The 25,093-nt window shown below is 54.5% G+C and overlaps 2 protein-coding genes across 3 annotated transcripts; both read left to right on the top strand.

Annotated features, from left to right (window-relative positions):
* The first annotated feature begins 207 nt into the window (after positions 1–207).
* Positions 208–3,892, top strand: LOC123345249 (zinc finger protein 345-like). The gene is made up of 3 exons (XM_044981992.1): positions 208–263; positions 1,167–1,283; positions 1,660–3,892. The coding sequence occupies exons 1-3, from the start codon at positions 230–232 to the stop codon at positions 3,276–3,278; spliced, it is 1,770 nt and encodes a 589-aa protein (XP_044837927.1). The 5' UTR covers positions 208–229; the 3' UTR covers positions 3,279–3,892.
* Positions 3,893–18,755: 14,863 nt separating this feature from the next.
* On the top strand, positions 18,756–24,774 carry LOC123345240 (zinc finger protein 585B-like). 2 transcript variants are annotated; one of them, XM_044981974.1, is made up of 3 exons: positions 18,756–18,919; positions 19,916–20,029; positions 20,401–24,774. In XM_044981974.1, the coding sequence occupies exons 1-3, from the start codon at positions 18,793–18,795 to the stop codon at positions 22,773–22,775; spliced, it is 2,616 nt and encodes an 871-aa protein (XP_044837909.1). In that variant the 5' UTR covers positions 18,756–18,792; the 3' UTR covers positions 22,776–24,774. The 2 variants fall into 2 exon arrangements, with proteins under 2 accessions (XP_044837909.1, XP_044837908.1); XM_044981973.1 differs by having other exon boundaries at positions 20,398–24,774.
* Positions 24,775–25,093: the final 319 nt, after the last annotated feature.

The following is a 25,093-nucleotide window of genomic DNA, read 5'->3' as shown; positions in this document are numbered from 1 at the left end:
CTTCTCCCACCCCCTGAAGCCTCCTTGCCCTGGGCAGGGTTGGGGTGGGATTCTGCTTTTCTGGGTCTCCTCCCTCATAACTACTGGGATTGTGGCTGGGGCAGCAGGCCCTGAGTGAGGGACTCTTGTTGTTTCAGAGGCCGGTGACCTTCGAGGAGGTGGCTGTGTATTTCACCCAGGGGCAGGGGCTCTGCTGGACCCCGCTCGGAGAGCCCTCTACAGGGACGTCATGCAGGAGAACCATGAGACAGTGACCTCGCTGGGTAAGGGATTCCTGTGGCCTCAGCTATTGGAAGTTATGAGGTTTGCGTATCTGACTCTGGTCAGGATCTTCTCTGGTCAGTTAGATTGGAGGAGGAGGAGGGTCGCATAGTTCACAGCTCCAGTGTGCATAGGCCCCGACTCCGTGGGTGCTCTGCACCCTACGGCAGCAAAGCTCCCCTGCCCTACCTCCTCCTTCTCCCCCGAGTGTGCCGGGTCCCCGCCAAACAGCGGTTTGCACACTCGGTGGGGCGGGGGAGGAATGGGAACATGGCGCACTCGGGAGGATGCGGGGCCGAGACAGGGATTTGGGGAAGGAGTTAGAATAGGGGGCGGAGTTGGGGCAGGGACTTCGGGGAAGGGGTTGATATGGGGGTGAGGAAGGGGTGGCTAGAGGCAGGGCCAGGGACAGAGGCGGGGTTGAGCACCCACGGAAAAGAGGGGAAGTCGGTGCCTAAGCCACTATGAGAGAGACTTGCATCTCCATACCCCATTCAAGGGAACATGGGAGTCAGAAACCTAATGGACAGGCTAATTAATCCCCGTCTCTCCAGCTGCCCAGGAGCCAGAAGCAGGGGATTGTCCTGCCTGTATTTTTTCTCCTTCACACACTGTTCACCTTGCTCCATCTGTGGGGAGGGCTCTCGGTGCTGCAGGCTTGGAAATAGGCAGGAGTTTAACACCCAAACTGTGTGTGTGTCAGCATGTCCCCCAGAGCATCTACCCTGAGACCTCCTAGTGAGGGGATAACAACCCCTCCATGGCCTCGGATATCTGCTGCTCCCAAGGGCTCTGAGTTACCACAGTCCCATGTAGGGTCAGGTTAATCTCAGGGAATGTTCCTTGTGACAGATACTCTACCAATGCTCCATGTGTCTTGAGCTTGCCTGATTTCACTCCCTGAGCAGGATTCCCCGTTCCCAAACCTGACCTGATCTCCCAGCTGGAACGAGGGGAAGAGCCGTGGATCCCAGATCTCCAGGCCTCTGAGGAAAGTGTGAGCCCGAGAGGCACCTACACAGGTGAGGAGTCAGGGAAACTGAGACAGAAACATCTGGTGAGTGAAGGAAAAAGCTGGGACTCTGAAATGTGCCATGAGCAAGAGCAGGAGCCCCCAGTTCTGCCCCGTCTCACCCAAGTCAGGGCTGCAGTCAGCAGGTGTTGTATCATCAAGGCATATATCAGTCATGGCTTCCCACCCATCCTGTTAACTGTCAGGAATTTCCTCCCTGACTTTCCTTCCCTGGGAGTGTTGGGGTGGGATGCGGAGACAGAATCCAGTGTCTCCATCTCCGCAGCAGTCACTGTGTTGTGTTTTCCCTCTTTGCTATTCCTCTTCCTGTCCTTTCCCCCTGGCACAGGCAGTGACTCCTGTCTGGCTTCTCTGTCTCCTGGCAGGTGATGGGACAGTGAGTGAGAACAAAGAGGAGAATCAGCAGCAGGAAGGTCCTGAGCAAGTGGATCCGCATGGGAGGTTTTTGAGCAGAGCTGAAGGGAATTTTTCCCAGTGCTTGGAACAGGGAGAAGCCTGGGGAGATCAACACGGATCAGAGATGCAGCTGGGAAACTATTCCAGGAAGAAACTGGATGAATCCTCTGAATGTGATGGAGGATGGAAGGATCCCAAGGAAACCACCATCCAGAAGACAAGTCACAATGAAGAGAAACCCTACAAATGCCTTGAGTGTGGGAAAAGATTCCATTTCAGTGCAAACCTTCTTACACATCGGAGAACCCACACAGGAGAGAAGTCCTATGAATGCTTGGACTGTGGGAAGAGCTTCCGTCAGAGGTCAGGCTTTACTACACACCAGAGACTGCACACAGGAGAGAAACCCTATAAATGCTTAGACTGTGGGAAAAGCTTCGTACACAAGTCCAGGCTTATTGTACACCAGAGAGTACACACAGGAGAGAGACCCCATAAATGCTTTGACTGTGGGAAAAGCTTCATACAGAAGTCAAGGCTTACTGTACACCAGAGAGTACACACAGGAGAGAGACCCTATATATGCCGTGAGTGTGGGAAAGGTTTTATTCAGGGCTCAGGGCTTATTAGACATGAAATCATCCACACAGGAGAGAGACCCTTTAAATGCCATGAGTGTGGGGAAAGTTTTATTCAGAACTCAAAGCTTATTACACATCAGCAAATCCACACAGGAGAGAGACCTTATAAATGCTTTGAGTGTGGGAAAGGTTTTATTCAAAATGCAGCACTTATTGAACATGAGAGAACTCACACTGGAGAGCGACCCTATGAATGCCTCGAGTGTGGGAAAAGTTTCAGTTTGAAATCAACCCTTAATGCGCATCGGAAAACCCACACAGGAGAGAGACCCTATAAATGCCTTGAGTGTGGGAAATGTTTTAGTGAGAGCACAGGACTTCTTAGACATAGGAGAATCCACACAGGAGAAAGACCCTATAAATGCCAGGAGTGTGGGAAAAGTTTCAATGTGAAATCAACCCTTAATCTACATCAGAAAACGCACACAGGAGAGAGACCCCATAAATGCTTGGACTGTGGGAAAAGCTTCTTTCAGAAGTCAAAGCTTAGTGAACACCAGAGAGAACATCATGGAGAGAGACCATATAAATGCCTCGACTGTGGGGAAAGTTTCCCTGACAGAATAAAACTTACTAGACATCAGAGAATCCACACAGGAGAGGGGCCCCATAAGTGCTTTGACTGTGGGAAAAGCTTCATACACAAGTGCAGGCTTATTTTGCACCAGCGAGTGCACACGGGAGAGAAACCCTTTAAATGCCACGAGTGTGGGAAAGGTTTTAGTCAGAGTGATCATCTTATTACACATCAGCGAACCCACACAGGAGAGAGACCCTATGGATGCCTTGTGTGTGGTAAAACTTTCCGTTACCGCTCAAATCTTACTAGACATGGGAAAATCCACACCAGAAAGATGCATTATAAATGCCTCGATTGTGGGGAAAGCTTCAGTAAGAGCTCAGCGCTGACCAAGCATGAGAGAAGCCACAAGGGTGAGAGATGCTAGGAATCGCTTGACTGCAGGAAAAGATTCAATTTGACTTGACACTTCAGTGACCCACACAACAGCGAGACTTTGAATGTGGGGGAAGGTTAATTTGATGCTCCCAGAGTATCAGGCATCTGCAAATCCACACAGGGAAGAAACCTCTGAGATGTTCTTAGTGTGGGACATGGTCCAAGGGGAGCAAACATAATATTGGACGTCAGAGACTCCTCCACACAGCAGGGAAATTCTCTCAGGGCCCTGACTGGGGCCAGTCATGGTGACAAACCCATTTCCTCATTCCCACACACATCAGGGGTGTTTGGCTGCCAAGGATCCAGCTGCCCATCGCTGGGGGGAGGATCCAGCAGCAGCCGAGCAGCAGCTGGTCAGGGACCCTCTGGCTCTGCCTGGTCTCAGCAAACCTCGGGCAGAGGAGGAGAAGCCCCCATCAGCCCCTCCCCCCTGCAGCAGCTCTGGCTGCTGAGCTTATGGGCCACAGATGGGGGAAGTGAGAGAGAGAAACTCCTCCAGCCGCTCCCCCTGCCTGGCTGAAGTCCCTCACTCCCTTCCCCTCCCAGCCGGTATCCGCCTGCCATGGAGATGAGGAAAAGGACACTAAGGCCAGGCCCCACCTTCACTCTACACACTGGTCTTCCACCAGCCCCCAGGCTACGCTCCCCCAATGACCTGGAGCTTTTTCCTCTATGGGGAGTGTCCCTGGCAGCTGGTAAGTCCTCCCCTCCCCGAATTCCCCAGGGCGCTGGGCTCTGGGGGATCCACCATTAAGGGACCAGGGCGATGGGTTCTGGGGAGGACACTGCGGGTTGAATGGCTGGGGCTGGAGTAGCTGGGAAGCAGGGGGAGCTGGGTGCTGGGCTATCGAGTGTTTGGGGATGATGGGATAAGAGGGGAGGGAGAGCACAGGGGTAGAGAGGTGCTGCCTCATCACTCACCCCCTCTGCCCCTTCTCCCTGCCCCCCCTGCATTCAGACAACACCATTAGCAGAGACTGACTCCCACAGGGCCTTTAGTTGGCAGTCTGGATTTCCCACCTCTGCTACAGCAGCATCAGCCTGTGAGAGGGAAACAGCGTTGCCTAGTGGATAGAGTACTGGCCTGGGACTCAGGAGACCTAAGGTCTGTTCCCAAAGCTGCCAGCAACTTCTAGGGTGACCCGAGACAAATCTGTGCCTTCCAGAGAGGGAATAAATGGGGAGTGATAATATCAGCCTCCGAGCGTCTGTCTAGGGCAGGAGAAGTGGTTGGGATTAGCTGGTGCGTCTCCTTTGTTCCTCCGTCCCTTTTTCTAGTCTAGACTGACCCTGAGCAGTTCATTCCAATCCCCCATTAGCAAAGTGATTGTTAGAGTCACTAAGTCCCCCCTTCGCAGTGAGATTGTCTCATTCCCGGACAGCCTCACATTGCTCCAGGTTCTGCTGAAAAGCATTTCACTGTTTGTGCTGTTTCTCCCTTATCCGCCAGCATTCAATAGAGTCTAAATGAGCTGGAGCAGGAATAGCAAAATAATGTGGTGTTTTAACTTCTGTGTTATTTGAGGGGACGGGGTGAGTCCAGGGGATTCCCTCCCGCCCCCCATGAAGCTCACACATCTTCTCTCACAGAGCAGCCTCTGCCCAAGCCGTGCAGAGTTTAACCTTTTCCCTTTCTACTCCTCCACCTTCACGTGTGTCATTTACCACAGTGTCCTTTGCCCACCATGCTTAGGAACCAGGCTTTGATTTCTTTGATCCTCAGTCAGGCCCCTGAGGGCTGGAGAAGAAAATGGCCCATTCCTGAAGGGGGAATTGAAATGAACCCAAAGCACAGTTTGAGCTTCAAGCGCAGCCTCCAGCTATTGGTAAAGTGGCATCTGGAGTTTTTCCAGCCAAATCCAGATCATTTGTAGATAGGAAGTTTTTGGTGATTTGGTTTTTTTTCCTCTTTCTTTTTTGATGATGATGATAAAGCTTTTGTCAGTAACCAGCCAAATAATGTGGCGGTGCTGAGGAAAGGAGCTTTAGCCTGTTCAGCAGGAAACGGGCAAATTTGTTCCCAAGATTTGAGTTTTAGGATTCTCTGGGATTTCACTTCATGAACGGGAAAGTGGTTTATAGCCCACCCTGGTGTGTGGGTTTTTCTCTTTTAGGTGAAGGCTGTTCTGTCACGTATTTGACATTAAATTAGTTTGACGGCATATAGCTCAGATTTCTTGGGGACTTCCAAAGAGAAATGATAATTTGCCACAATAGTCCTCACTGATTTTCTTTTCATATCAGATTTGCTTCTTCTTTGAATAATGAAAATGACCAGTGTCTATTAGCAAAAACAATGTGGGTGAGTGCTGGATACGTACTCCAGGAGTCAGGGACTGCAATGGGGAAGGAAGTGACTGCCTGATCCCTGCAGAGATGCGAGATACAGGCGGGAGGGTGGGGGGCGAGCAGGGCCTTGAAAGGGCGCTGTTTGCCCTTGCAAGCCAGAGAGCTGAGTCTGAGAACTGTGAACTCACTGCACAAGTCCCAGAGAGAGAGGAAATGTCCTACAAGTGCTGGGTGAACTCTGGACCCTCCTTGAACTCTGAAGGGCTACAAATGAAGCTCCAAGAGGACTGATGTGGAGAGGGGTCGGCGACTCCCCATTGCTGAGAGGAGGAGGCAGGGCAAATGCCTCTCTCTTGGATTGTTAGTGCTTTTCTACCAGCTTCAACTTGCTCCTCGTTCCCTGGGGCGTGTGTGTGGCTTGAGCCTCAATGTGCCGAGCTGGGCATTAGATGGGAGGGGGGAGGAGGGGTTGGGATTTAGCATTTAGATCTTGGTTTGAAAAGAATAAAGTAGAATTTAGTTTCTCAAACTCCCAGTGTCCCTTGTCTTGAATAATGGGGGAGGGGGAGCTGGGGAAAAGGCTGATATCATTCTGGGGTGTAGTAACGTGAGTGTTGTAGGAGGTCGCTGTCCCGCTCTGCTCAGCCCTGGGGAGGCCTCAGCTGGAGTCCTGTGTCCAGTTCTGGGCCCCGCACACTTTAGGAAAGATGAGGACAAATTGGATTGAGTCCCGAGGAGAGCAACAGAAAATGAACAGAAGTTTAGAAAACCCGTCCTGTGGAGGAAGATTAAAAGAAGTGGGTCTATTAGTCGTGAGAAACGCAGACTGGGGATGGTCTGCAGCCATGCTAAGGGCTGTTCTGCAGAGACTGGGGAGCAGTTGTGCTCCATGGCCACTGAAGGGGGGACCCTAAAGTGTTAAGCTGCAAGGGAGATTTAGGGTAGAGATTAGCAAAACTTTCTAACCAGGAGGGTATTTGAGCTCTGGAATAGCTTGCAAGGGAGCTTGTGGAATCCCCACCATTGGAGTTGGGTTTTCTTGTTTGTTTTTGTTTTTTTAAGCCCCTTGGAGCTGTTATTTCACCATCCCTGAGCTCCACACACTGCAGGTTCCGGCTGTGACATTTTCTCAGGGTGCCCTGGATTGTGAATCTCCTTGTTACGCCCCTGCCTCAGTGCGAGGGGGATGTGGTGCTGCTGAGCTGGGTGTCAGTTCCCTGTCACCTCCAGCCTTCAGCTCCCCACACAAACTCCCCAGGGCTCTGCCAGTCCTTACTCTGCCTTGCAGGTTAACAATAGGTGCAGCCTCTTCCTTGAGCTCCTCTGAAGTGTCCTTGGGATGGGGTGCACCAGCCCCACACTGAGCAACAAGGGGTTAAGGGCTCGTTTTGGGCTTAGCCAGCTCTGTCCCGCTGCACCTGCAGCAAATGCTCCATCTGCTGGAGGAATTAAAAGACAGTCAATTAGTTCAGTTGGGAGCAGTGCTGAAGATGAGCAGACCTGCAGTCCACATCTCCAGTAGAGCAGAGCACTGTGAAACCTAAAGTCTCTGATACAGCTGCCTAAAGGGGCCCTCTGTGAGAAAAGGGAGGACCGTCCGCATAGACAAGCAGAGGGAAGTATTCTGTGGCCCTGGACAGTGGTGAGTCCCTCTTGCTTCCTTGGGATTTGGATTTTCCAGTGAGGCGATGGCCTTGGACTGAGGTGACCCCAGGGTGGAAGACGAGAGGAAGAGGCCTGGGAGGACAGACTTAAGTAGTCTTGTTTGCCAGGTTACTGGTAGCTAAAAGGGCCCTGGGTCGGAGCCCGGTAAAGCGGGAGGGCCCAGACTCCCGTTCCCAAGACCCCCTTGGCAGTCCAGGGTTGTGGCCGTGATCACTAGGCCCACTTCCTCACCCTCATGTCCTGCCCAGGATACCAGGTGGCCAGACTTTCTAGCGCCTGTAGAGGGTTAGGAACCCCGGTGAGCCAGCGTATAGTCCAGCCTGGTTCCACGGCCCGCCATGAATATCGGTTGGAGGCTCCTTCATGGAACTGTGAGCACAGGTGTGTACCTGGTATGGTTCACCTCCATTCCCAACACCTGTCCCTTTTGCAGTGTGAGTGAGAACCTGGCACACACCTATGTAGAATGTGCCAGATTCCAGCCCCTATTCCGGCTCCTCCAGAACCTCCTCTTGAGGTTCTGGCTGCACTTTACCCCACACCTCTTTATATATTCACACCGTGTCTGTGGCCCCACGAAGTCACAAGACCCCATCAACGTCCTCCTGGCCCTGACCAAAGTGGCCATTTACAATCCCAGGGGGAAGATGCTGGATGAGGAGGTGCTCTGCGACTGTGGGGCCTATTTCAGTTCCTCCCTTGTCTCATGCATCCGGGCAGAGTTCCTCTGGGCAACACCTGCTGGCTCCCTAGACAGCTTTGAGGAGCAGTGGGTGCTGTCCGGGGTTCTCTCAGTGTCCCCCTCTGGATCCCCAGTTCTGAACCTATGACCCCCCTCCACACTCCCATCCCTGTAATCCCTTAGTTGTCCCCTGAATTCAGTTGGGTCCCAGGGTCCAGTGGTTCCTCCTGCAAGGCTGGGGAAGGCACCCGCCCGCCTCCTGGAATTTCCAGTAAGAGCAGCCCGAGCCAGCCGAGCCACCTGCTCAGGAAGTCCAGAGGAGGAACACAGTGGAAAGAGGCAGAGCGCAGGCAGGACCATCACAACCTGGGCCTCCTTGGTCTATTATACCTTCTGCCCATGCCCAGAGCAGAGCTTCAGGGGAGGCTTTTTTTTTTATTTTTATTTTTGAGTTTCTCTCACTAACATAACTTGCTGCCACAGCCTCCTGGGCTGTGATGGGGGGCAAATGGGTGGGTGCAAAACTGCTGCCCCCTCCTGTGGGACTGCCAGCAGGGGTTCAGCCCTGCCTCTTTCTGGAGCCTCAAATGCTGGAGGACGAGGCAGCTGGAGTGAGTTCCCATCTTGTCTGGGGCGGTGGGGCTCAGGTTTCCGGCTTCAGCCTTGGGCTGGCAGGCAGCAGGCTCAAGCCATGGGGCTTTGGGCTCCTGCCCCGGGCTCAACCCTCCCCCGCAACCACCACCACCCTCATCGCTGCTGGCCCCCGTTGCTGCCCTACCCACTTCCCATCCTGGGCTTACTTTGTCCCCCAGGTTGCTGGGCCTGTGTAAGTCTGCTGTGAAAAGTGATAGTTGTAGGTTTGTTAATCACTTTTCGCTGCCTCCCAGCTCGCTAGCAAGTCTGCTGCTGTGAAACGTGATATTAACAAACATACAAACATCACTTTTCACAGAGCCAGACTTACTAGCTAGCAAATCTTTTAAATAAAAAGCAAGCAAAAAAGGAAAAGAAACAACAATTAACAAAAGAGAAGAACATGCGAAACACCTTATTTGTGTTTCTATTCTGTGTACGTCCAGTAAAGAATAGCGGTAACTGTACATTATTTTTATTATGGAGTCTGCAAAAAAAGCCCAATAAACCCAACATTAATAAATTACCAGGATATGGGCATCGATATGTGCAAATGTGTTTGTTTTTCCTAAAATTAATTAAGTATTTTAAGAAAAATTGTCAGAGTGGCCATCAGCAAAAGTTGGTGGCCGTGCTCTGAGGTTACCAAAAAATTGTACTGCAAACCCCTGCACTAGAGAGCGTACAGTGGCGCGGCTGCATCAGTAGCCATAGCCGAAGAGTGCTTCTAATAACTTGATCTGGTTTTGGCCTAGCAAAATGAGGCCCTGCCCTTACCTTGGGGGCACTGGTCTATTTCAATGGCTGCATCTGATCAATTCCAACATTTCAGGGGATTCTCTGGGTGCCCATGAAGAGAAGGTGGATGATTTTGGTGACAGTTGGAAAATGATGGGGGTGGGAGGAAATAGGGGCAGCGGTGGCTCCGGGCACCAGCGCTCCAAGCATGTGCTTGGGGCAGCAAGCTGCGGGGGGTGCCCTACCCATCCCTGTGAGGGTGGCAGTCAGGCAGCCTTCGGCAGTGCGCCTACAGGAGATCTGCCGGTCCTGCGGATTCGGCGGCAATTCGGCGGCGCTTACACCGAATCTGTGGGACTGGTGGACCTCCTGCAGGCAAGCCGCCGAATCCACGGGCCCGGGGACCTCCTGCAGGCAAGCCGCCGAATCCACGGGCCCGGGGACCTCCTGCAGGCAGCAGCCAAAAGCAGCCTGCCTGCCGTGCTTGGGGTGGCAAAAAAGCTAGAGCCGCCCCTGAATAGGGGACTATCCTGAGTTGGCAGAGCACCAGTCCCTGACCCAGAGCAACAGGAGCTTTGCTGCTGACACCCAGGTGCCCAACGGGGAGCTGCAGTCAGTGCCCACATGGGGGAGCCAGCCAGGAGAGGGGCAGAGTGGATCCTGGGAGGGGGGCAGATATGAAGGGGGTTTAAATAGAGCTCAGGGATGGGTTCATCTAGACCAGGGGTGGCCAACCTGTGGCTCCCCTGAAGTTAATAAGTGGCTCCTTCTATAAGCACCAACTCCGGGGCTGGAGCTACTGATGCCACCTTCCCAATGTGCTGGGGGGAGCTCACTGCTCAACCCCTAGCTCTGCTACAGGCCCTGCCCCCACTCCACCCCTTCCCCTGAGCCTGCCTTGCCCTCGCTCCTCCCCCTCCCCCCAGAGCCTCCTGCATGCTATGAAACAGCTGATTGGGAGGTGTGGGGAGGGAAGGAGCGGTATTGATTGATGGGTCTGCAAGTGGGTGGGAGGTGCTGGGAGTGGGGGCAGGAGATGATGGGTGGGGGGGCTGCTGATGTATTACTGTGACTCTTTGGCAAATGATAATGTACATTGGTAAATTCCGGCTCCTTCTCAGGCTCAGGTTGGCCACCCCTGGTCTAGAGTAAGAAGTAACCGGAAGAGCCCAGTGCCACAACTCTGACAGCTCCATGACCGGAGCGAGGGGAGCAGAGCCGGGAGCTCCGGCTCAGGGCTGGTAGCCAGTGAGTGTGGTGTGGAGACAAGAGCCCAGCTCTGCCCACCTGCTCCCTGTGCCAGCCTGTTACCAGAGCGAATCACACACAGAGCGTCCCGGCTCCCCTCACCCCTGGATCCTCTGGGACAACCCGAGTCTCCCTAGAAACCCCCCTTCTCCCCCCGCCCCGGGACCTGCCCGGCTCCCTTCTGCCCCCACATTGATCCTGAGGCTTCTAGGCAGGGCACCTACATAGCGCTGGGAGAAGCGGCCCGTGCCCGGGGCGGTGAGTCCCCAGGAGGCAGGATCTGAGACGGGGGGGCTGCAACGCGCTGGGTTGATCGCTAGGACCCAGGAGCCGCTGGCTGGGAGCAATGGCCGGGCTCGCTGCGTCCCGGCCGCAGGAAGTGACTCGCAGCCGCTGCGGTGACTCTGGCTCCCAGGCTCCTGGCGAGATCCCCGAGCCCCGGGGGGCGGCTGGTGCTGGGAGCCCGGAGCCCTGGCTGCAGCCGGGAGAGGGGAATCTCCAGCAGGGCCCTTCCCGCTGCTCCCCCCCAGGAGCCTCTCCCAGGGCAGAGCCCCCAGCCCGGCCCGGCCCCTGCCCCGGGGGGCCCCGCTCGGAGGGAAGGTGAGAGAGACCCGCCCCCCCCCCGGCACCCCCGGGCTGCAGGGGAGGTTTGGCCCCGGGCTGCTCCCCGCGGAGCTGGCTGCGATTCCCGCCCGGGGCCCGGGAAAGCTGCCGCCAGCCCCGGTGGGGGCGGGGCGGGGGGAGCCCGGCCGGGCCGGGCCGGGCTGGGGGCGGGAGAGTGACACGGGGGGCGGGAGGGGGCTGAGGCGGGAACAGGGTGTGCGAGGCCGGGGGCAGGAGGGGGCAGGGGCGGTGGTTGCACTGGAGGGAGGCTGGGGCGGTGCAGGGGGATGATGGGGCTGAGGGAAGATGTGGGGGGGTCACTGAAGCAAAGGGGGGGGGGTCGGGAGCGGAGGCTGGGAGGAGCCTGGCGGGGCAGGGACCAGGCGGAGGGTGGGGGAGACACAAGGCGGCTCCCCGCCCCATGGGGTAAGGGCGGGGGAGGGGGGTGCCCCGCCCAGCAGCCAGCGGGGATTTGTTCCCCTAGGAGCGGCCAAACCAGCGGGGGGATGGGCAGGGGACCGTGTGTCCCGAAGTGGCGGGACTCGGGCTAAACGACTCCATGGTTCCCGGTGCCAGGGCTCTGCGCATGCGCGAGGCTCGGCGTAGCGCCCGCCTGTTCCCCAGGGGTGGGACTGAGGGGGCCTTAGCCCCCCCCTTCTCCACGAGGCCCCGCCCCTTGGTGCCCCCCCCGCCCTTCCCCACCCCCGGCCAGCCAGAGGCTGGATCCCGGCCGTAGGAGCCTCCCAGTCTGCAGTGGAGAGACCCAGACTCGCCGCCTGCGCTGGGGGGCCGGCAGGGGCCCGGGGATGCTCTGGGGTTCCCAGCTTGGCCGACTCCCGCCCCTGCCCCCGCACCTTTCGGTGAGGCCCCGCCCCCGCTCGCTTCACCCCCCCCCCTTTGTTCACTCTCCCCCACCCATTTTCCCTGCAAGGCCCACACAGGTGCCAGGAGCTGCCACAGTTGGAATGTGGGAGGGGCCCACACTTGCCTAACCAGAGACTCCTTCCCCCCCCCCCCCCCCCCCGTAGGACCCTGAGATCAGGGCCGGCCTTAGCGAAAACGGCACCCTGGGCGAACTTGCGTTTTGGTGCCCCTGGCCCCTGTGGGCCTGGAGCATTGTCACCTCAATGGCCTCCCTGCTCTCCCTTCACCCCTGACCCCTGCACTGTGCCCCCTTTGTCCCTAACCCCTGCCCCCTCCTGCACACTAACCCCTACATTGTGCCCCCTTCACCCCAACTCCTACCCCCCTCCTGTGCTCCTAAGTTCTGCATCCCCCTCCGGCACCCACGTGGGGAAACTGACCTGGATGCAGGGATGGAGCAGCTGGCATTGCTGCTCGCTCCCCCACTGAACTGCTGCTCCTCTGCCCCATGCACCCCTAGGGGGCTGTGAGGGGAGGAACGAGGTCGGGGCTCCCTGCACCCAGGTCACGTTCCCTGCCTGGGCTGTGTAAGGACAGGGCAGGAGAACAGCAGCTCCTGATGCTGACCTCCTAGCACTGTCTCTTTAAGAAAGCACTCAGGGTTGGTCAGGCACCTGAAGGCTTGTTCAGACATAAACAGCTGGACCCAGAGAGGCAGCAGCACACACACATTCCCCCTGTCCCATGTCACCCCAGCTCAGGGCCGGTGTAACCACTAGGCGAACTAGGCAACTGCCTAAGGCGCCAAGATGTGGGGGTGCCAAAAAGCAGTGCCCCCCATTTTTTTTTTACGTTACAGTGGAGTCACATCGTACAGGGGGTTAGGTTCTAAAGTCACCGCATAAGAGGAAAATCGTGTATAGTGAAAATTGCCATAAAGTACAATACACAAGAGTATACAGTAGAACAGGAGTCCTCAACCTACGGCAGAAATGCCAAAGGTGGCACGCAAGCCGATTTTTTTTTTAATGGCAGGCTGCAGGTCCCAGCCGCCGCTGAGCCTGCTGCCGACCTGGGGTTCTGTTCACTCAGACGCCAGCCGAAAGCCCCACTCAGCCTGCTGGGGTCCCAGCCAGCCCCGCTCAGCCTCCTGCCAGCCCAGGTGCACGGTCTGGGTTCCGTTCACCCAGGGTTCCATCCGCCGGCCTGGGGTTCCGTTCGCTCAGGCCGGCAGGAGACTCAGCTGAGCCGGCGGCTGGGACCCCGGCTGGCAGCGGGCTGAGGTCTCAGCCGCCGCCCCCGCTCAGCCCGCTGCTGGCCTGGGGTTCCAGCTGCCGCCCCCTTGCCAGCCAGGGTCTCAGCCACCAGCCCCGCTCAGCCTCCTGCTGACCTGGGTGAATGGCAGGAGGCTGAGCGGAGTCGCTGGCTGGGACCCTGGCTGGCAGCTGAGTGAACGGAACCCCAGGCCTGCAGCAGGCTCAGCGGTGGCCGGGACTCGCATCCTGCCATTAAAAAAAAAAAAAAAATCAGCTCTCCTGCCAACTTTGGCAAGTGTGCTGTAGGTTGAGGATCCCTGTTCTAGTGTACACTGTACTTTATGGTAATTTTCACTATACACAATTTTCCTCTTACGCACTGACCTTAGAACCGAACCCCCGTGTAAGAAGTGACTGCCCTGTATTCATTTCTGAAAATTTATAATAAGTGATTCTCCGGGGTGTGTGCGCCCGGTGGAAGTTTTTCCTAGGATGCAAAAAATCCTTGCACCGGCCCTGCCCCAACTTAGTGTAAATTGGGTACATGGGAGCGGGACACCTCAGCATCAGCCTCCCACCCCACACAACAGGGAGGAGGACGCTCCCAGTCCGAGTGGCCGGGGGCTCCGGGGAGGAAGGAGGCGGGGGACAGGAGCAGTGGTGGCTGCACAGGGCAGTGGAGGGGGGGGAGGGGCAACCATGCTCCTCAGAAGTTACCTGGCTCGGCTGATCATCCAACTGCCCCTTGCAGCTCAGGTCCTTCCCCCCTACAGCCCTCTCACCCAGAAGGCCGGCCCTGGTCTCATTCTCCCTTCCCCGCCAGCAGCCTCACTCCCAGCACTCGGAGATGAGGATCTATACCTCGAACTCCTGGGTGCTGGGGATGGGGCGACAGCCCGTGGGGTCACTGCACGGGGAGGTGCCACAGCTGGAGCCCAGCCACAGGAGCACCGCGAGGAGAAGAGGGCTGGCAGCAGCGGGAGAAGCACGCACCATGATCCCTCAACAGCCACCTGCTGAGCAATCGCGAGTGGGGCTAGTTTGTCCCCGGCCCTGGCCCGACTGGCCACTGGGAGCTGTGCCTGCGGGCGGGAGGTGGGGGAAGTGCACAGAACCCCCTGGCCATCCCTAAGCCTAGGAGCTGGACATGCTGGCTGCTTGCCCAAAATCGTATGGCGCGAAGGCTGGCTGGGAGCCTGCCAGCCCTGCTGTGTGGCGCTGCCAACAGGACAGTCTATGGCCCGGTGAGCGGTGCTGACTGGAGCCTCCAGGATCCCTTTTTGACCAGGTGTTCCAGTCCAAAATCAGAGACCTGGTCACCCTATTCGGCAATCCAGCCCCCTGCCCAGGGCAGGTGGAGGGTCCGGGGCTCCCTGCAGTAGCCTGGGCTCCCTGTGCAGGTGTTATCACGGCCCGGCTTCCCCCTGGACAGACCTCAGGGGAAAGAGGTGGAGCAGGGGGTGTGGCCTTGGGGAGAGGAGGGACGGGGCTCCTGCATGTGTCCTGCTTTTGCATTTAGAAAAGGTGGTTACCCAGAGATAGGGGCGGGCAAGAGATTTTCCCCAAAGGGCAAATGTCCACCCAGAGTCCCTCCACACACACACCCAGCTTCCAATTTCATATTTGTGTTTAAAGACAATTTCCTTATTTTGGGGAGGGGGGGTGGGGGTCTGATTCCTGGGCTGACAGCACTGAACAGGGGCTGGTCTGATTTCTGCGCAGGATTCGATGTCCAACCAGAGTCGCTGCAAGGAGTGGAATTGGGGTTTGGTTTGGGTTCAGTGGCAGTCGGCATGTTCGGTTCCAGTTCAGTTACCGGGCGGTCCCCAGAAGCGGGGAGGGGGTTGGGAGTGAGCCCTGTGGCTTGCTTCAGTGGGGAACTGAATTTGGGGCATGGGGCCTGCCTCAGGTGGGGCAATGGGAGGGAGGAGCTGCCCCAAGGGGTGGGTGAGAAGAGACTTGTCTTAAGGGGAAGAAGAATTGAGCAGCCTTTTTCCTTGGCCTTGAAGAGTTCATGTTAACTTCTGGGACAGGGAGCCCCCACTTCTCTCCCCGCTCTCTCCCTGCTCCTGTGGGCTGCCCCCTTCTCTTCTCCTACTGGGACAGGCTGTTCCGGTAGCGATCACATGCCTGGGTGGTGCTTTGGTGTCTTGTTCTATAATGAGTGAGATCAGAGTAGGTTTTATTTTATTTTGTCAAATATTGAGCTGAAAAATTGCTGAAACTTCATTTCAACAGGTAGCCGTTTTTTCTTCAAGTTCGATTCAGATTCAAGTTCACTGAGAAAGAGGAAAAATGATGTTTTAAGTCTGGTTCCAGTTCAGTTAAGCATATTGGTTCAAGCTGGTTCTGTTCTGGTGTCCAGGTGGGCAAACGAAATCTGCAGCCACTGAACTGCCCTCATATGGAGGGGCAGGTTACTGCTAAGGCAGAGGAGGCTGTTGTCTTTCTCTGTCTGCTCATGATTAAGGCTGCGAGTTTGTCACAGGAGGTCATGGAAGCTAGAAGCTTAGGGAGGGAGATGTCGCTGCTTCTGAGAAGCTGGGTAGGGAGCCTGCGAGCCCAGCCTGCCCCGCCCCAGAACACCAGCAGGGTCTTGGGCTGCTCCCACCCGAGCGCCCACAGCGACCCCTAGACCGCCCTCCCCCAAGCTCCTGCGGACCCCCCCCAGGCTGCTAACTCCCAGCACCTGTGCCCCAACCCCCCAAGCACCTACGGCACTCCCAAGAATTAGTCAGGGGTATAGTACAAGTCATGGACAGATCATGGGCCGTGATATTTTGTTTACAGCCTGTGATCTGTCCATGAGTTTTACTAAAAATATCCGTGACTCTAAGGGAGCCTTTCCCATGATATTGGGTTGATGTTGCCTCCTGCATTTTGATCTGGGTCCCAGACTGAGCAGCTGCTGCTCCCACAGCAGGGTCTTTGCCAAGGAGAGACCCTCATTAACCCCCGTCTGTGTCCAACCGGGGAGCGGGGGGGATGGGGGATGGGACAAACAGATAGCTTTCTCTGGTGGATAGAACCAGCCCCTGGGGCAGCCCCGGGCTCTGCCCACACCAGCCCCTGAGCCGGAGCCTGCAGGTGATGGGGAGACCCGGGGGAAAGGGCTGGGGCCGGGCAGGACAGTGACTCTGCACAAAGGGCCCCGTTCAGGGACCTGCTGGTGAGTTTGTACCGGGAGGGAGAGGGGCTCCCCATGTGCCTGGGGGTCCCAGAGCTGCTGCCCCCAGTGACACAGCCAGGCTCACACTGGACAGCAAACGCCCATGGGAACGGGACAGGCACTAGTTGTCCCAGGCAGAGGGGAGGAGAGAAAAGGAAGGGGACAGAAAGGGAAAGAGAAGAGACTGGCAGGGACAGCAGGAGCAGTAAGTGAGAAGGGAGGTTCCCAGCCCTGCCCGGATCCATTCCCAGCATCCCCCTGGGCCGACTGACTCTCCTGGGAACAAGGGGAGGAGCTGACAGAGGAGAAGCCAGATCCTGCCTCTGCCTAGTCCCTGCGCTGCTGGGGGATTTGCTGCCCTCGGGGACAATGTGAGAAGGAATCTCCCAAAGTGGCTCCTTTGATTCTGCTCTTTTCTAGCATTTATCTCAGAGACTCCCACAGTATTCTTGCCAGCAAGTGAAAGTAGTATGGGCTGGACGATTGGACTATAAGGTGGATAGAAAGCTGGCTAGATCGTTGGGCTCAACGGGTAGTGATCAACGGCTCCATGTCTAGTCGGCAGCCCGTTTCAAGTAGAGTGCCCCAAGGATCGATCCTGGGACCGGTTTTGTTCAATATCTTCATTAATGATCTGGAGGATGGCGTGGACTGCACTCAGCAAGTTTGCAGATGATACTAAACTGGGAGGAGTGGTAGATACGCTGGAGGGTAGGGATAGAATACAGAGGGACCTAGACAAATTAGAGGACTGGGCCAAAAGAAACCTGTTGAGGTTCAACAAGGACGAGTACAGAGTCCTGCACTTAGGACAGAAGAATCCCATTCACTGTTATAAACTAGGGACCGAGTGGCTAGGCAGCAGTTCTGCAGAAAAGGACCTAGGGGTTATAGTGGACGAGAAGCTGGATATCAGTCAACAGTTGTTGCCAAGAAGGCGAATGGCGAATGGCCTTTTGGGCAGTATAAGTAGGGGCATTGCCAGCAGATCGAGGGATGTGATCGTTTCCCTCTATTCAACATTGGTGAGGCTTCATCTGGAGTACTGTGTCCAGTTTTGGGCCCCACACTACAAGAAGGATGTAGAAAACTTGGAAAGAGTCCAGCGGAGGGCAACAAAAATGATTAGGGGGCTGGAGCACATGACGTATGAGGAGAGGCTGAGGGAACTGGGTTTGTTTAGTCTGCAGAGGAGAAGAATGAGGGGGGAGTTAATAGCTGCTTTCAGCTACCTGAAAGGGGATTCCAAAGAGGATGGATCTAGACTGTTGTCAGTGGTACCCGATGACAGAACAAGGAGTAATGGTCTCAAGTTGCAGTGGGGGAGGTTTAGGTTGAATATTAGGAAAAACGTTTTCACTCAGAGAGTGGTGAAGCCCTGGAATGGGTTACCTAGGGAGGTGATGGAATCTCCTTCCTTAGAGGTTTTTAAGGTCAGGCTTGACAAAGCCCTGGCTGGGACGATTTAGTAGGGGATTGGTCCTGCTTTGAGCAGGGGTTGGACTAGATGACCTCCTGAGGTCCCTTCCAACCCTGAGATTCTATGATTCTATGACTCTGTCCCTGGGGGTGTTTAAAAGTGTCTCAGGGGGTGTCTTAGTGCTGGTGGGAGGGGCTGCATCTGTGTTGTACTAAAGTGACTGAGGGTTTTCCCAGAATGGCAGAGTCCAAAGCATCTGTGTGCAGGGAGAGAGCGTGAGGGGAATCGGGGTGTGAAATGGACTCAAGGCCCTTCTGAAACCTCCCCCATCGCCTCTCTCGCCCTGACAGGCTGAAGAATCACGTCCGTCTTCCAGGGGACAGGGAAGGGAAATGGCTGTGATGGAGCCAACTCAGGTAGGGGATTTTCAGGCAGCTGCGGGGTGGGGGGGAAGTTGCTGTAGAAGGGGAGGGGCAGGAGAAACCTGCTGGGACACATTCAACTTGGAGCCTGATTTTCTGAACAGGCCCATTGGCGTGTGGGAAAGGAGGGAACATTCCCCCATTTCTCATACAGGAAACATCCCTCTGGCAGGGCTGGGAAAACTGACCAGACTCCCAGGGCTGGAGCCTGACCCCACTGGCCAGAGGCTGCTGTGAAATACAAAGGGAAGCTCTTGGGATTCCTGTCCCAGGCTCAGAACTCTGCTTCCCGTATCAGCCTGTGGCTGGCAGGCGTGTGGGAAATGAGAAGACCCTGCCCTGCTCCGTGTGCTGGGGGGACAAGGAGCTCTCACCTTCTCCCACCCCCTGAAGCCTCCTGAGTGCTCTGAGCAGGGTGGGGGTGGGATTCTGCTTCTCTGGGCCTCCTCCGCCACGATTAGTGGGACTGTGGTTGGGGCAACAGGCGCTGAGTGGGGAACTCTTGTTTCAGATGCCGGTGACCTTCGAGGAGGTGGCTGTGTATTTCACCCAGGGGCAGGGGGCTCTGCTGGACCCCGCTCAGAGAGCCCTCTACAGGGACGTCATGCAGGAGAACCATGAGACGGTGACCTCGCTGGGTAAGGGATTCCCGTCCCCTTGGTTATTGGAAGCTGTGGGGTCTGAGTATCTGACTCTGGTCAGGTTCTTCCCTGGTCAGTTAGATTGGGGGAGGAGGAGGGTCCCATAGTCCACAGCTCCAGTGTGCATAGGCCCCGACTCCGTGGGTGCTTCTGGGCTGGAGCACCCAGAGGGAAAAATTAGTGGGTGCTCTGCACCCTACAGCATCCAAGCTCCCCTGCCCTACCTCCTCCTCTCCCCCGAGCGCACAGTGTCCCCGCTCCTCCACCTGTCTCGCAGTGTTTCCCGCCCAGCCGGCGCCAATCAGCTGTTTGCATGCTGGAAGGGGGGGCGGGAGAGGGAGCGGGAAGATGGTGCACTCAGGGCAGGGGGTGGGGCCGGGGCAGGGATTTGGGGAAGGAGTTAGAATAAGGGCAGGGAGGAGGGAATTGGGGTGGGGACTTTGGGGAAGTGGTTGAAATGGGAGCTAGGATGGATCGGGGCCTCATGGAAGAAGTGGAGGGGGGCGGGGGCAGAGGTGGGGTTGAGTCGGACCCTATGCCAGTATGAGAGACACTTGCATCTCCATACCCCATTCAAGGGAACAGGGGAGTCAGAAACCTAACGGACAGGCTAATTCATCCCCGTCTCCCCAGCTGCCCAGGAGCTAGAAGCAGGAAATTGCCCTGCCTGTATTATTTCTCCTTCACACACTGTTCACCTGCCATCTTGGGACTAGCTCCATCCGTGGGCAGGGCTCTCGGTGCTGCAGGCTTGGAAATAGGCAGGAGCTTAGTACCTGAGCTGTGTGTGTGTGTGTCAGCAAGTCCCCCAGAGCATCTACCCTGAGGCCTCCTAGTGAGGGGGTAACAATACCTCCTCGGCCTCGGCTATGTGCTGCTGAGTTACCACAGTCCCATGTAGGGTCAGGTTAATCTCAGGGAATGTTCCTTGTGACAGATACTCTACCAATGCTCCATGCGCCCTGACCTTGCCTGATTTCACCCCCTGAGCAGGATTCCCCATTCCCAAACCTGACCTGATTGTCCGGCTGGAACGGGGGGAAGAGCCGTGGGTCCCGGATCTCCAGGCCTCTGAGGAAAGTGGGAGCCTGAGAGGCACCTGCACAGGTGAGGAGTCAGAGAAACTGAGACAGAACCATCTGTCAAGTGAAGGAAAAAGCTGGGACTCCCAAAACGTGCCATGATCGAGAGCCCTCAGTTCTGCCCTGTCTCACCCAGATCAGGGCTGCAGTCAGCAGATGTCGTATCATCAAGGCAAATATCAGTCACAGCTTCCCACCCATCCTGTTAACTGTCAGGAATTTCCTCCCTGACTTTACTTCCCTGGGAGTGTTGGGGTGGGATGCGGAGGCAGAATCCAGTGTCTCCATCTCCCCAGCAGTCACTGTGTTGTGTTTTCCCTCTTTGCTATTCCCCTTTCTGTCCTTTTTCCCTGGCACAGGCAGTGACTCCTGTCTGGATTCCCTCTCTCCCAGCAGGTGATAGGATGGTGATTGAGAACAAGGAGGAGAATCAGCAGGAGGAAGGTCCTGAGGAAGTGGAACCGCAGGAGGGGTTTTTGAGAAAAGCTGAAGAGAATTTTTTCCAGGGCTTGGAACAGGGTAATGCCTGGGGAGATCGACACAGATCAGAGATGCAGCTGGGAAACTATCCCGAGAAGAAACTGGATAAATCCACTGAATGTGGCAGAGGATGGAAGGATCCCAAGGAAACCACAGTCCAGCAGACAAGTCACAATGAAGAGAAACTCTACAAATGCCTTGACTGTGGGAAAAGATTTAATGCGAGGTCACAGCTTATGTCACATAACAGAATCCACACAGGAGAGAAGCCCTATAAATGCTTGGACTGTGGGAAAAGCTTCAGTAGGAAACTGTGTCTTACTGTACACCAGAGACTGCACACGGGAGAGAAACCCTATATATGCTTTGAGTGTGGGAAAAGTTTTAGGCAGTGGTCACAGCTTATGTCACATCACAGAACCCACACAGGAGAGAAGTCCTATAAATGCTTGGACTGTGGGAAAAGCTTCAGTAGGAAGCTATGTCTTATTATACACCAGAGAGTACACACAGGAGAGAGATCCTTTAAATGCCTTGAGTGTGAGAAAACTTTCATTAAGCGCTCAGACCTTATTAAGCATCAGAGAATCCACACAGGCGACAAACCCTATACATGCCTCGACTGTGGGAAAAGTTTCACTGGCAGAATAAAACTTACTAGTCATCAGAGAATGCATACAGGAGAGAGACCCCATAAATGCTTTGACTGTGGCAAAAGCTTCATACAGAAGTCAAGGCTTACTGTACACCAGAGAGTGCACACAGGAGAGAGACCCTATATATGCTGTGAGTGTGGGAAAGGTTTTATTCGGAGCTCAGAACTTATTAAACATCAGATCACCCACACAGGAGAGAGACCCTTTAAATGCCGTGAGTGTGGGAAAAGTTTTAATCATAACTCAGCGCTTATAACACACCAGCGAACCCACACAGGAGAGAGACCCTATGGATGCCTTGAGTGTGGGAAAAGTTTTATTGAGAACTCAGCGCTTACTAGACATAGGAGAATCCACACGGGAGAAAGACCCTATAAATGCCACGAGTGTGGGAAAAGTTTCAGTGTGAAATCAACCCTTAATACACATCAGAAAACCCACACAGGAGAGAGACCCCATAAATGCTTTGACTGTGGGAAAAGCTTCATTCAGAAGTCAAAGCTTAGTGAACACCAGAGAGAACATACAGGAGACAGACCATATAAATGCCTTGACTGTGGGAAAACTTTCATTAAGCGCTCAGACCTTATTAAGCATCAGAGTATCCACACAAGCGACAAATCCTATAAATGCCTCGACTGTGGGAAAAGTTTCCCTGACACAATAAAACTTACAAGTCATCAGAGAATCCATACAGGAGAGAGCCCCCATAAATGCTTTGCCTGTGGGAAAAGCTTTATACACAAGTCCAGGCTTATTGTACACCAGAGAGTGCACACGGGAGAGAAACCCTTTAAATGCCGTGAGTGTGGGAAAAGTTTTAGTCAGCGTGCAACACTTATTACACATCAGCGAACCCATACAGGAGAGAGACCCTATGGATGCCTTGAGTGTGGGAAAAGTTTTATTGCAAGTTCAGCCCTTGCTAACCATAGGAGAATCCACACGGGAGAAAGACCCTATAAATGCCACGAGTGTGGGAAAACTTTCAGATACCGCTCAAACCTTACTAAACATGGGAGAATCCACATCGGAGAGACACATTATAAATGCCTTCAGTGTGGGAAACGTTTTGTTGACAGAACAAAACTTACTGTTCATCAGAGAATCCATACAGGAGAGAGACCCCATAAATGCTTAGACTGCGGGAAAAGCTTCATTCAGAAGTCAAAACTTATTCTACACCAGAGAGTGCACACAGGAGAGAGACCGTATGAATGCTTGGAGTGTGGGAAAAGCTTCATTGAGAAGTCACAACTTATTCTACACCAGAGAGTGCACACAGGAGAGAGACCCTTTCAATGCTGTAAATGTGGGAAAAGTTTTATTCGGAGCACAGCGCTTATCACACATCAGAGAACCCACACAGGAGAGAGACCCTATAAATGCCTTGAATGTGGCAAAAGTTTTAGTCAGAGCTCAAATCTTATTGCACATAAGAGAACCCACACAGGAGACAGACCCTATAAATGCTTGGACTGTGGGAAAACTTTCAGTCAGCGCCCACACCTTACTAAACATGGGAGAATCCACACAGGAGAGAGACCTGATAAATGCCTTGACTGTGGGAAAAGCTTCAGTAAGAGCTCAGAGCTCACGAAACACCAGAGAATGCACAAGGATGAGAGACCCTAGGAATAGCTTGACTGTGGGAAAAGATGGGATAAGAGGTGAGGGAGAGAACAGGGGTAGAGAGGTGCTGCCTCATCACTCACCCCCTCTGCCCCTTCTCCCTGCCCCTGCTGCATTCAGACAGCACCATTAGCAGAGACTGATTCATACAGGGCATTTTGTTGGAAGTCTGGATTTCCCACCTCTGCTACTGCAGCATCAGCCTGTGAGAGGGAAGCAGCGTTGCCTACTGGATAGAGCACTGGCCTGGGATTCAGGAGACATAAGCTCTGTTCCCAACTCTGCCAGCAGCTTGCGGGGTGGCCAGAGACAAATCTGTGCCTTCCAGAGAGGGAATAAATGGGGAGTGATAATATCAGCCTCCGAGCGTCTGTCTAGGGCAGGAGAAGTGGTTGGGATTAGCTGGTGCGTCTCCTTTGTTCCTCCGTCCCTTTTTCTAGTCTAGACTGACCCTGAGCAGTTTATTCCAATCCCCCATTAGCAAAGTGATTGTTAGAGTCACTAAGTCCTCCCTTCGCAGTGAGATTGTCTCATTCCCAGACAGCCTCACATTGCTCCAGGTTCTGCTGAAAAGCATTTAACTGTTTGTGCTGTTTCTCCCTTATCCGCCAGCATTCAATAGAGTCTAAAAGAGCTGGAGCAGGAATAGCAAAATAATGTGGTGTTTTAACTTCTGTGTTATTTGAGGGGACGGGGTGAGTCCGGGGGATTCCCTCCCCCCACCATCAAGCTCACACATCTTCTCTCACAGAGCAGCCTCTGCCCAAGCCGAGGAGGGTTTAACCTTTTCCCTTTCTACCCCTCCACCTTCACGTGTGTCATTTACCACAGTGTCCTTTCCCACCATGCTTAGGAACCAGGCTTTGATTTCTTTGATCCTCAGTCAGGCCCCTGAGGGCTGGAGAAGAAAATGGCCCATTCCTGAAGGGGGAATTGAAATGAACCCAAAGTACAGTTTGAGCTACAAGCCCAGGCTCCAGCTATTGGTAAAGTGGCATCTGGAGTTTTTCCAGCCAAATCCAGATCATTTGTATATAGGAAGTTTTTGGCTGTTTGTCTTTTTTTCCTTTCTTTTATGACTAGGATGCTAAAGCTTTTGTCAATAACCAGCCAAATAATGCGGCGGTGCTGAGGAAAGGAGCTTTATCCTGTTCAGCAGGAAACGGGCAAATTTGTTCCCCAGATTTTGACTTTCAAAATTCTCTGGGATTTCACTTCATGAACAGGAAAGTGGTTTATAGCCCACCCTGGAGTGTGGGTTTTTCTCTTTTAGGTGAAGTCTGTTCTGTCACGTATTTTGATAATAAGTTTTAAAGGACCTAGTTCAGATTTCTTGGGGACTTCAAAAGAGAAATGATAATTTGCCACAATAGTCCTCACTGATTTTCTTTTCACATCAGATTTGCTTCTTCTTTGAACAGTGAAAATGACCAGTGTCTGTCAGCAAAGCACTGAGGGTGAGTGCTGGATACGCACTCCAGGAGTCAGGGACTGAAATGGGGAAGGAAGTGACTGCCTGATCCCTGCAGAGATGTGAGATACAGTCAGGAGGGGGAGAGGGTGGCTGGGTGGGTCGGTGTCCTGGGCCTTGAAAGGGCACTGTTTGCTCTTGCGAGCCAGAGAGCTGAGGCTGAGAACTGTGAACTCACTGCACAAGTCCCAGAGAGAGAGGAAATGTCCTACGAGTGCTGGGTGGAGTCATCCTTGAACTCCAAAGGGCTACCAGTGATGCCCCAAGAGGATTGATGTGGAGAGGGGTCGGCGACTCCCCGTTGCTGAGAGGAGGAGGCCAGGCAAATGCCTCTCTCATGGATTGTTAGCGCTTTTCTACCAGCTTTAACTTGTTCCTCCTTCCCTGGGGCACATGTGTGGCTGGAGCACCAGTGTGCTGGGATGGGGTTGAAATGCACCGTGCCGACCTGGGCATTGGATTGGGGAGGGGGGGACAGAATTTAGCTTTTATTTCTTGCTTTCAAAAGAATAAAGTAGAATTTAATTTCTCAAACTCCCAATGTCCCTTGTCTTGAATAATCGGGGGAGGGAGAATGGTCTTTAATGGACTTACTCAGATGCTGTCTGGCTGTCACTCTTTGACGCGGCTGGGGAAAAGGCTGGTATCGTTTTGACTGTATTAACGTGAGTGTTGTAGGAGGTCGGTGTCCCACCATGCTCGGCCCTGGGGAGGCCTCAGCTGGAGTCCTGTGTCCAGTTCTGGGCCCCGCACACTTTAGGAAAGATGAGGAGAAATTGGTTTGAGTCCCAAGGAGAGCAACAGAAAATGAACAGAAGTTTAGAAAACCCGTCCTGTGAAGGAAGGTTAA

This window comes from Mauremys mutica, chromosome 12 (genome assembly GCF_020497125.1).
Source record: "Mauremys mutica isolate MM-2020 ecotype Southern chromosome 12, ASM2049712v1, whole genome shotgun sequence".
NCBI classification, from domain to species: Eukaryota; Metazoa; Chordata; order Testudines; family Geoemydidae; genus Mauremys; species Mauremys mutica.
This window is presented reverse-complemented; position numbering and strand designations above follow the sequence as displayed.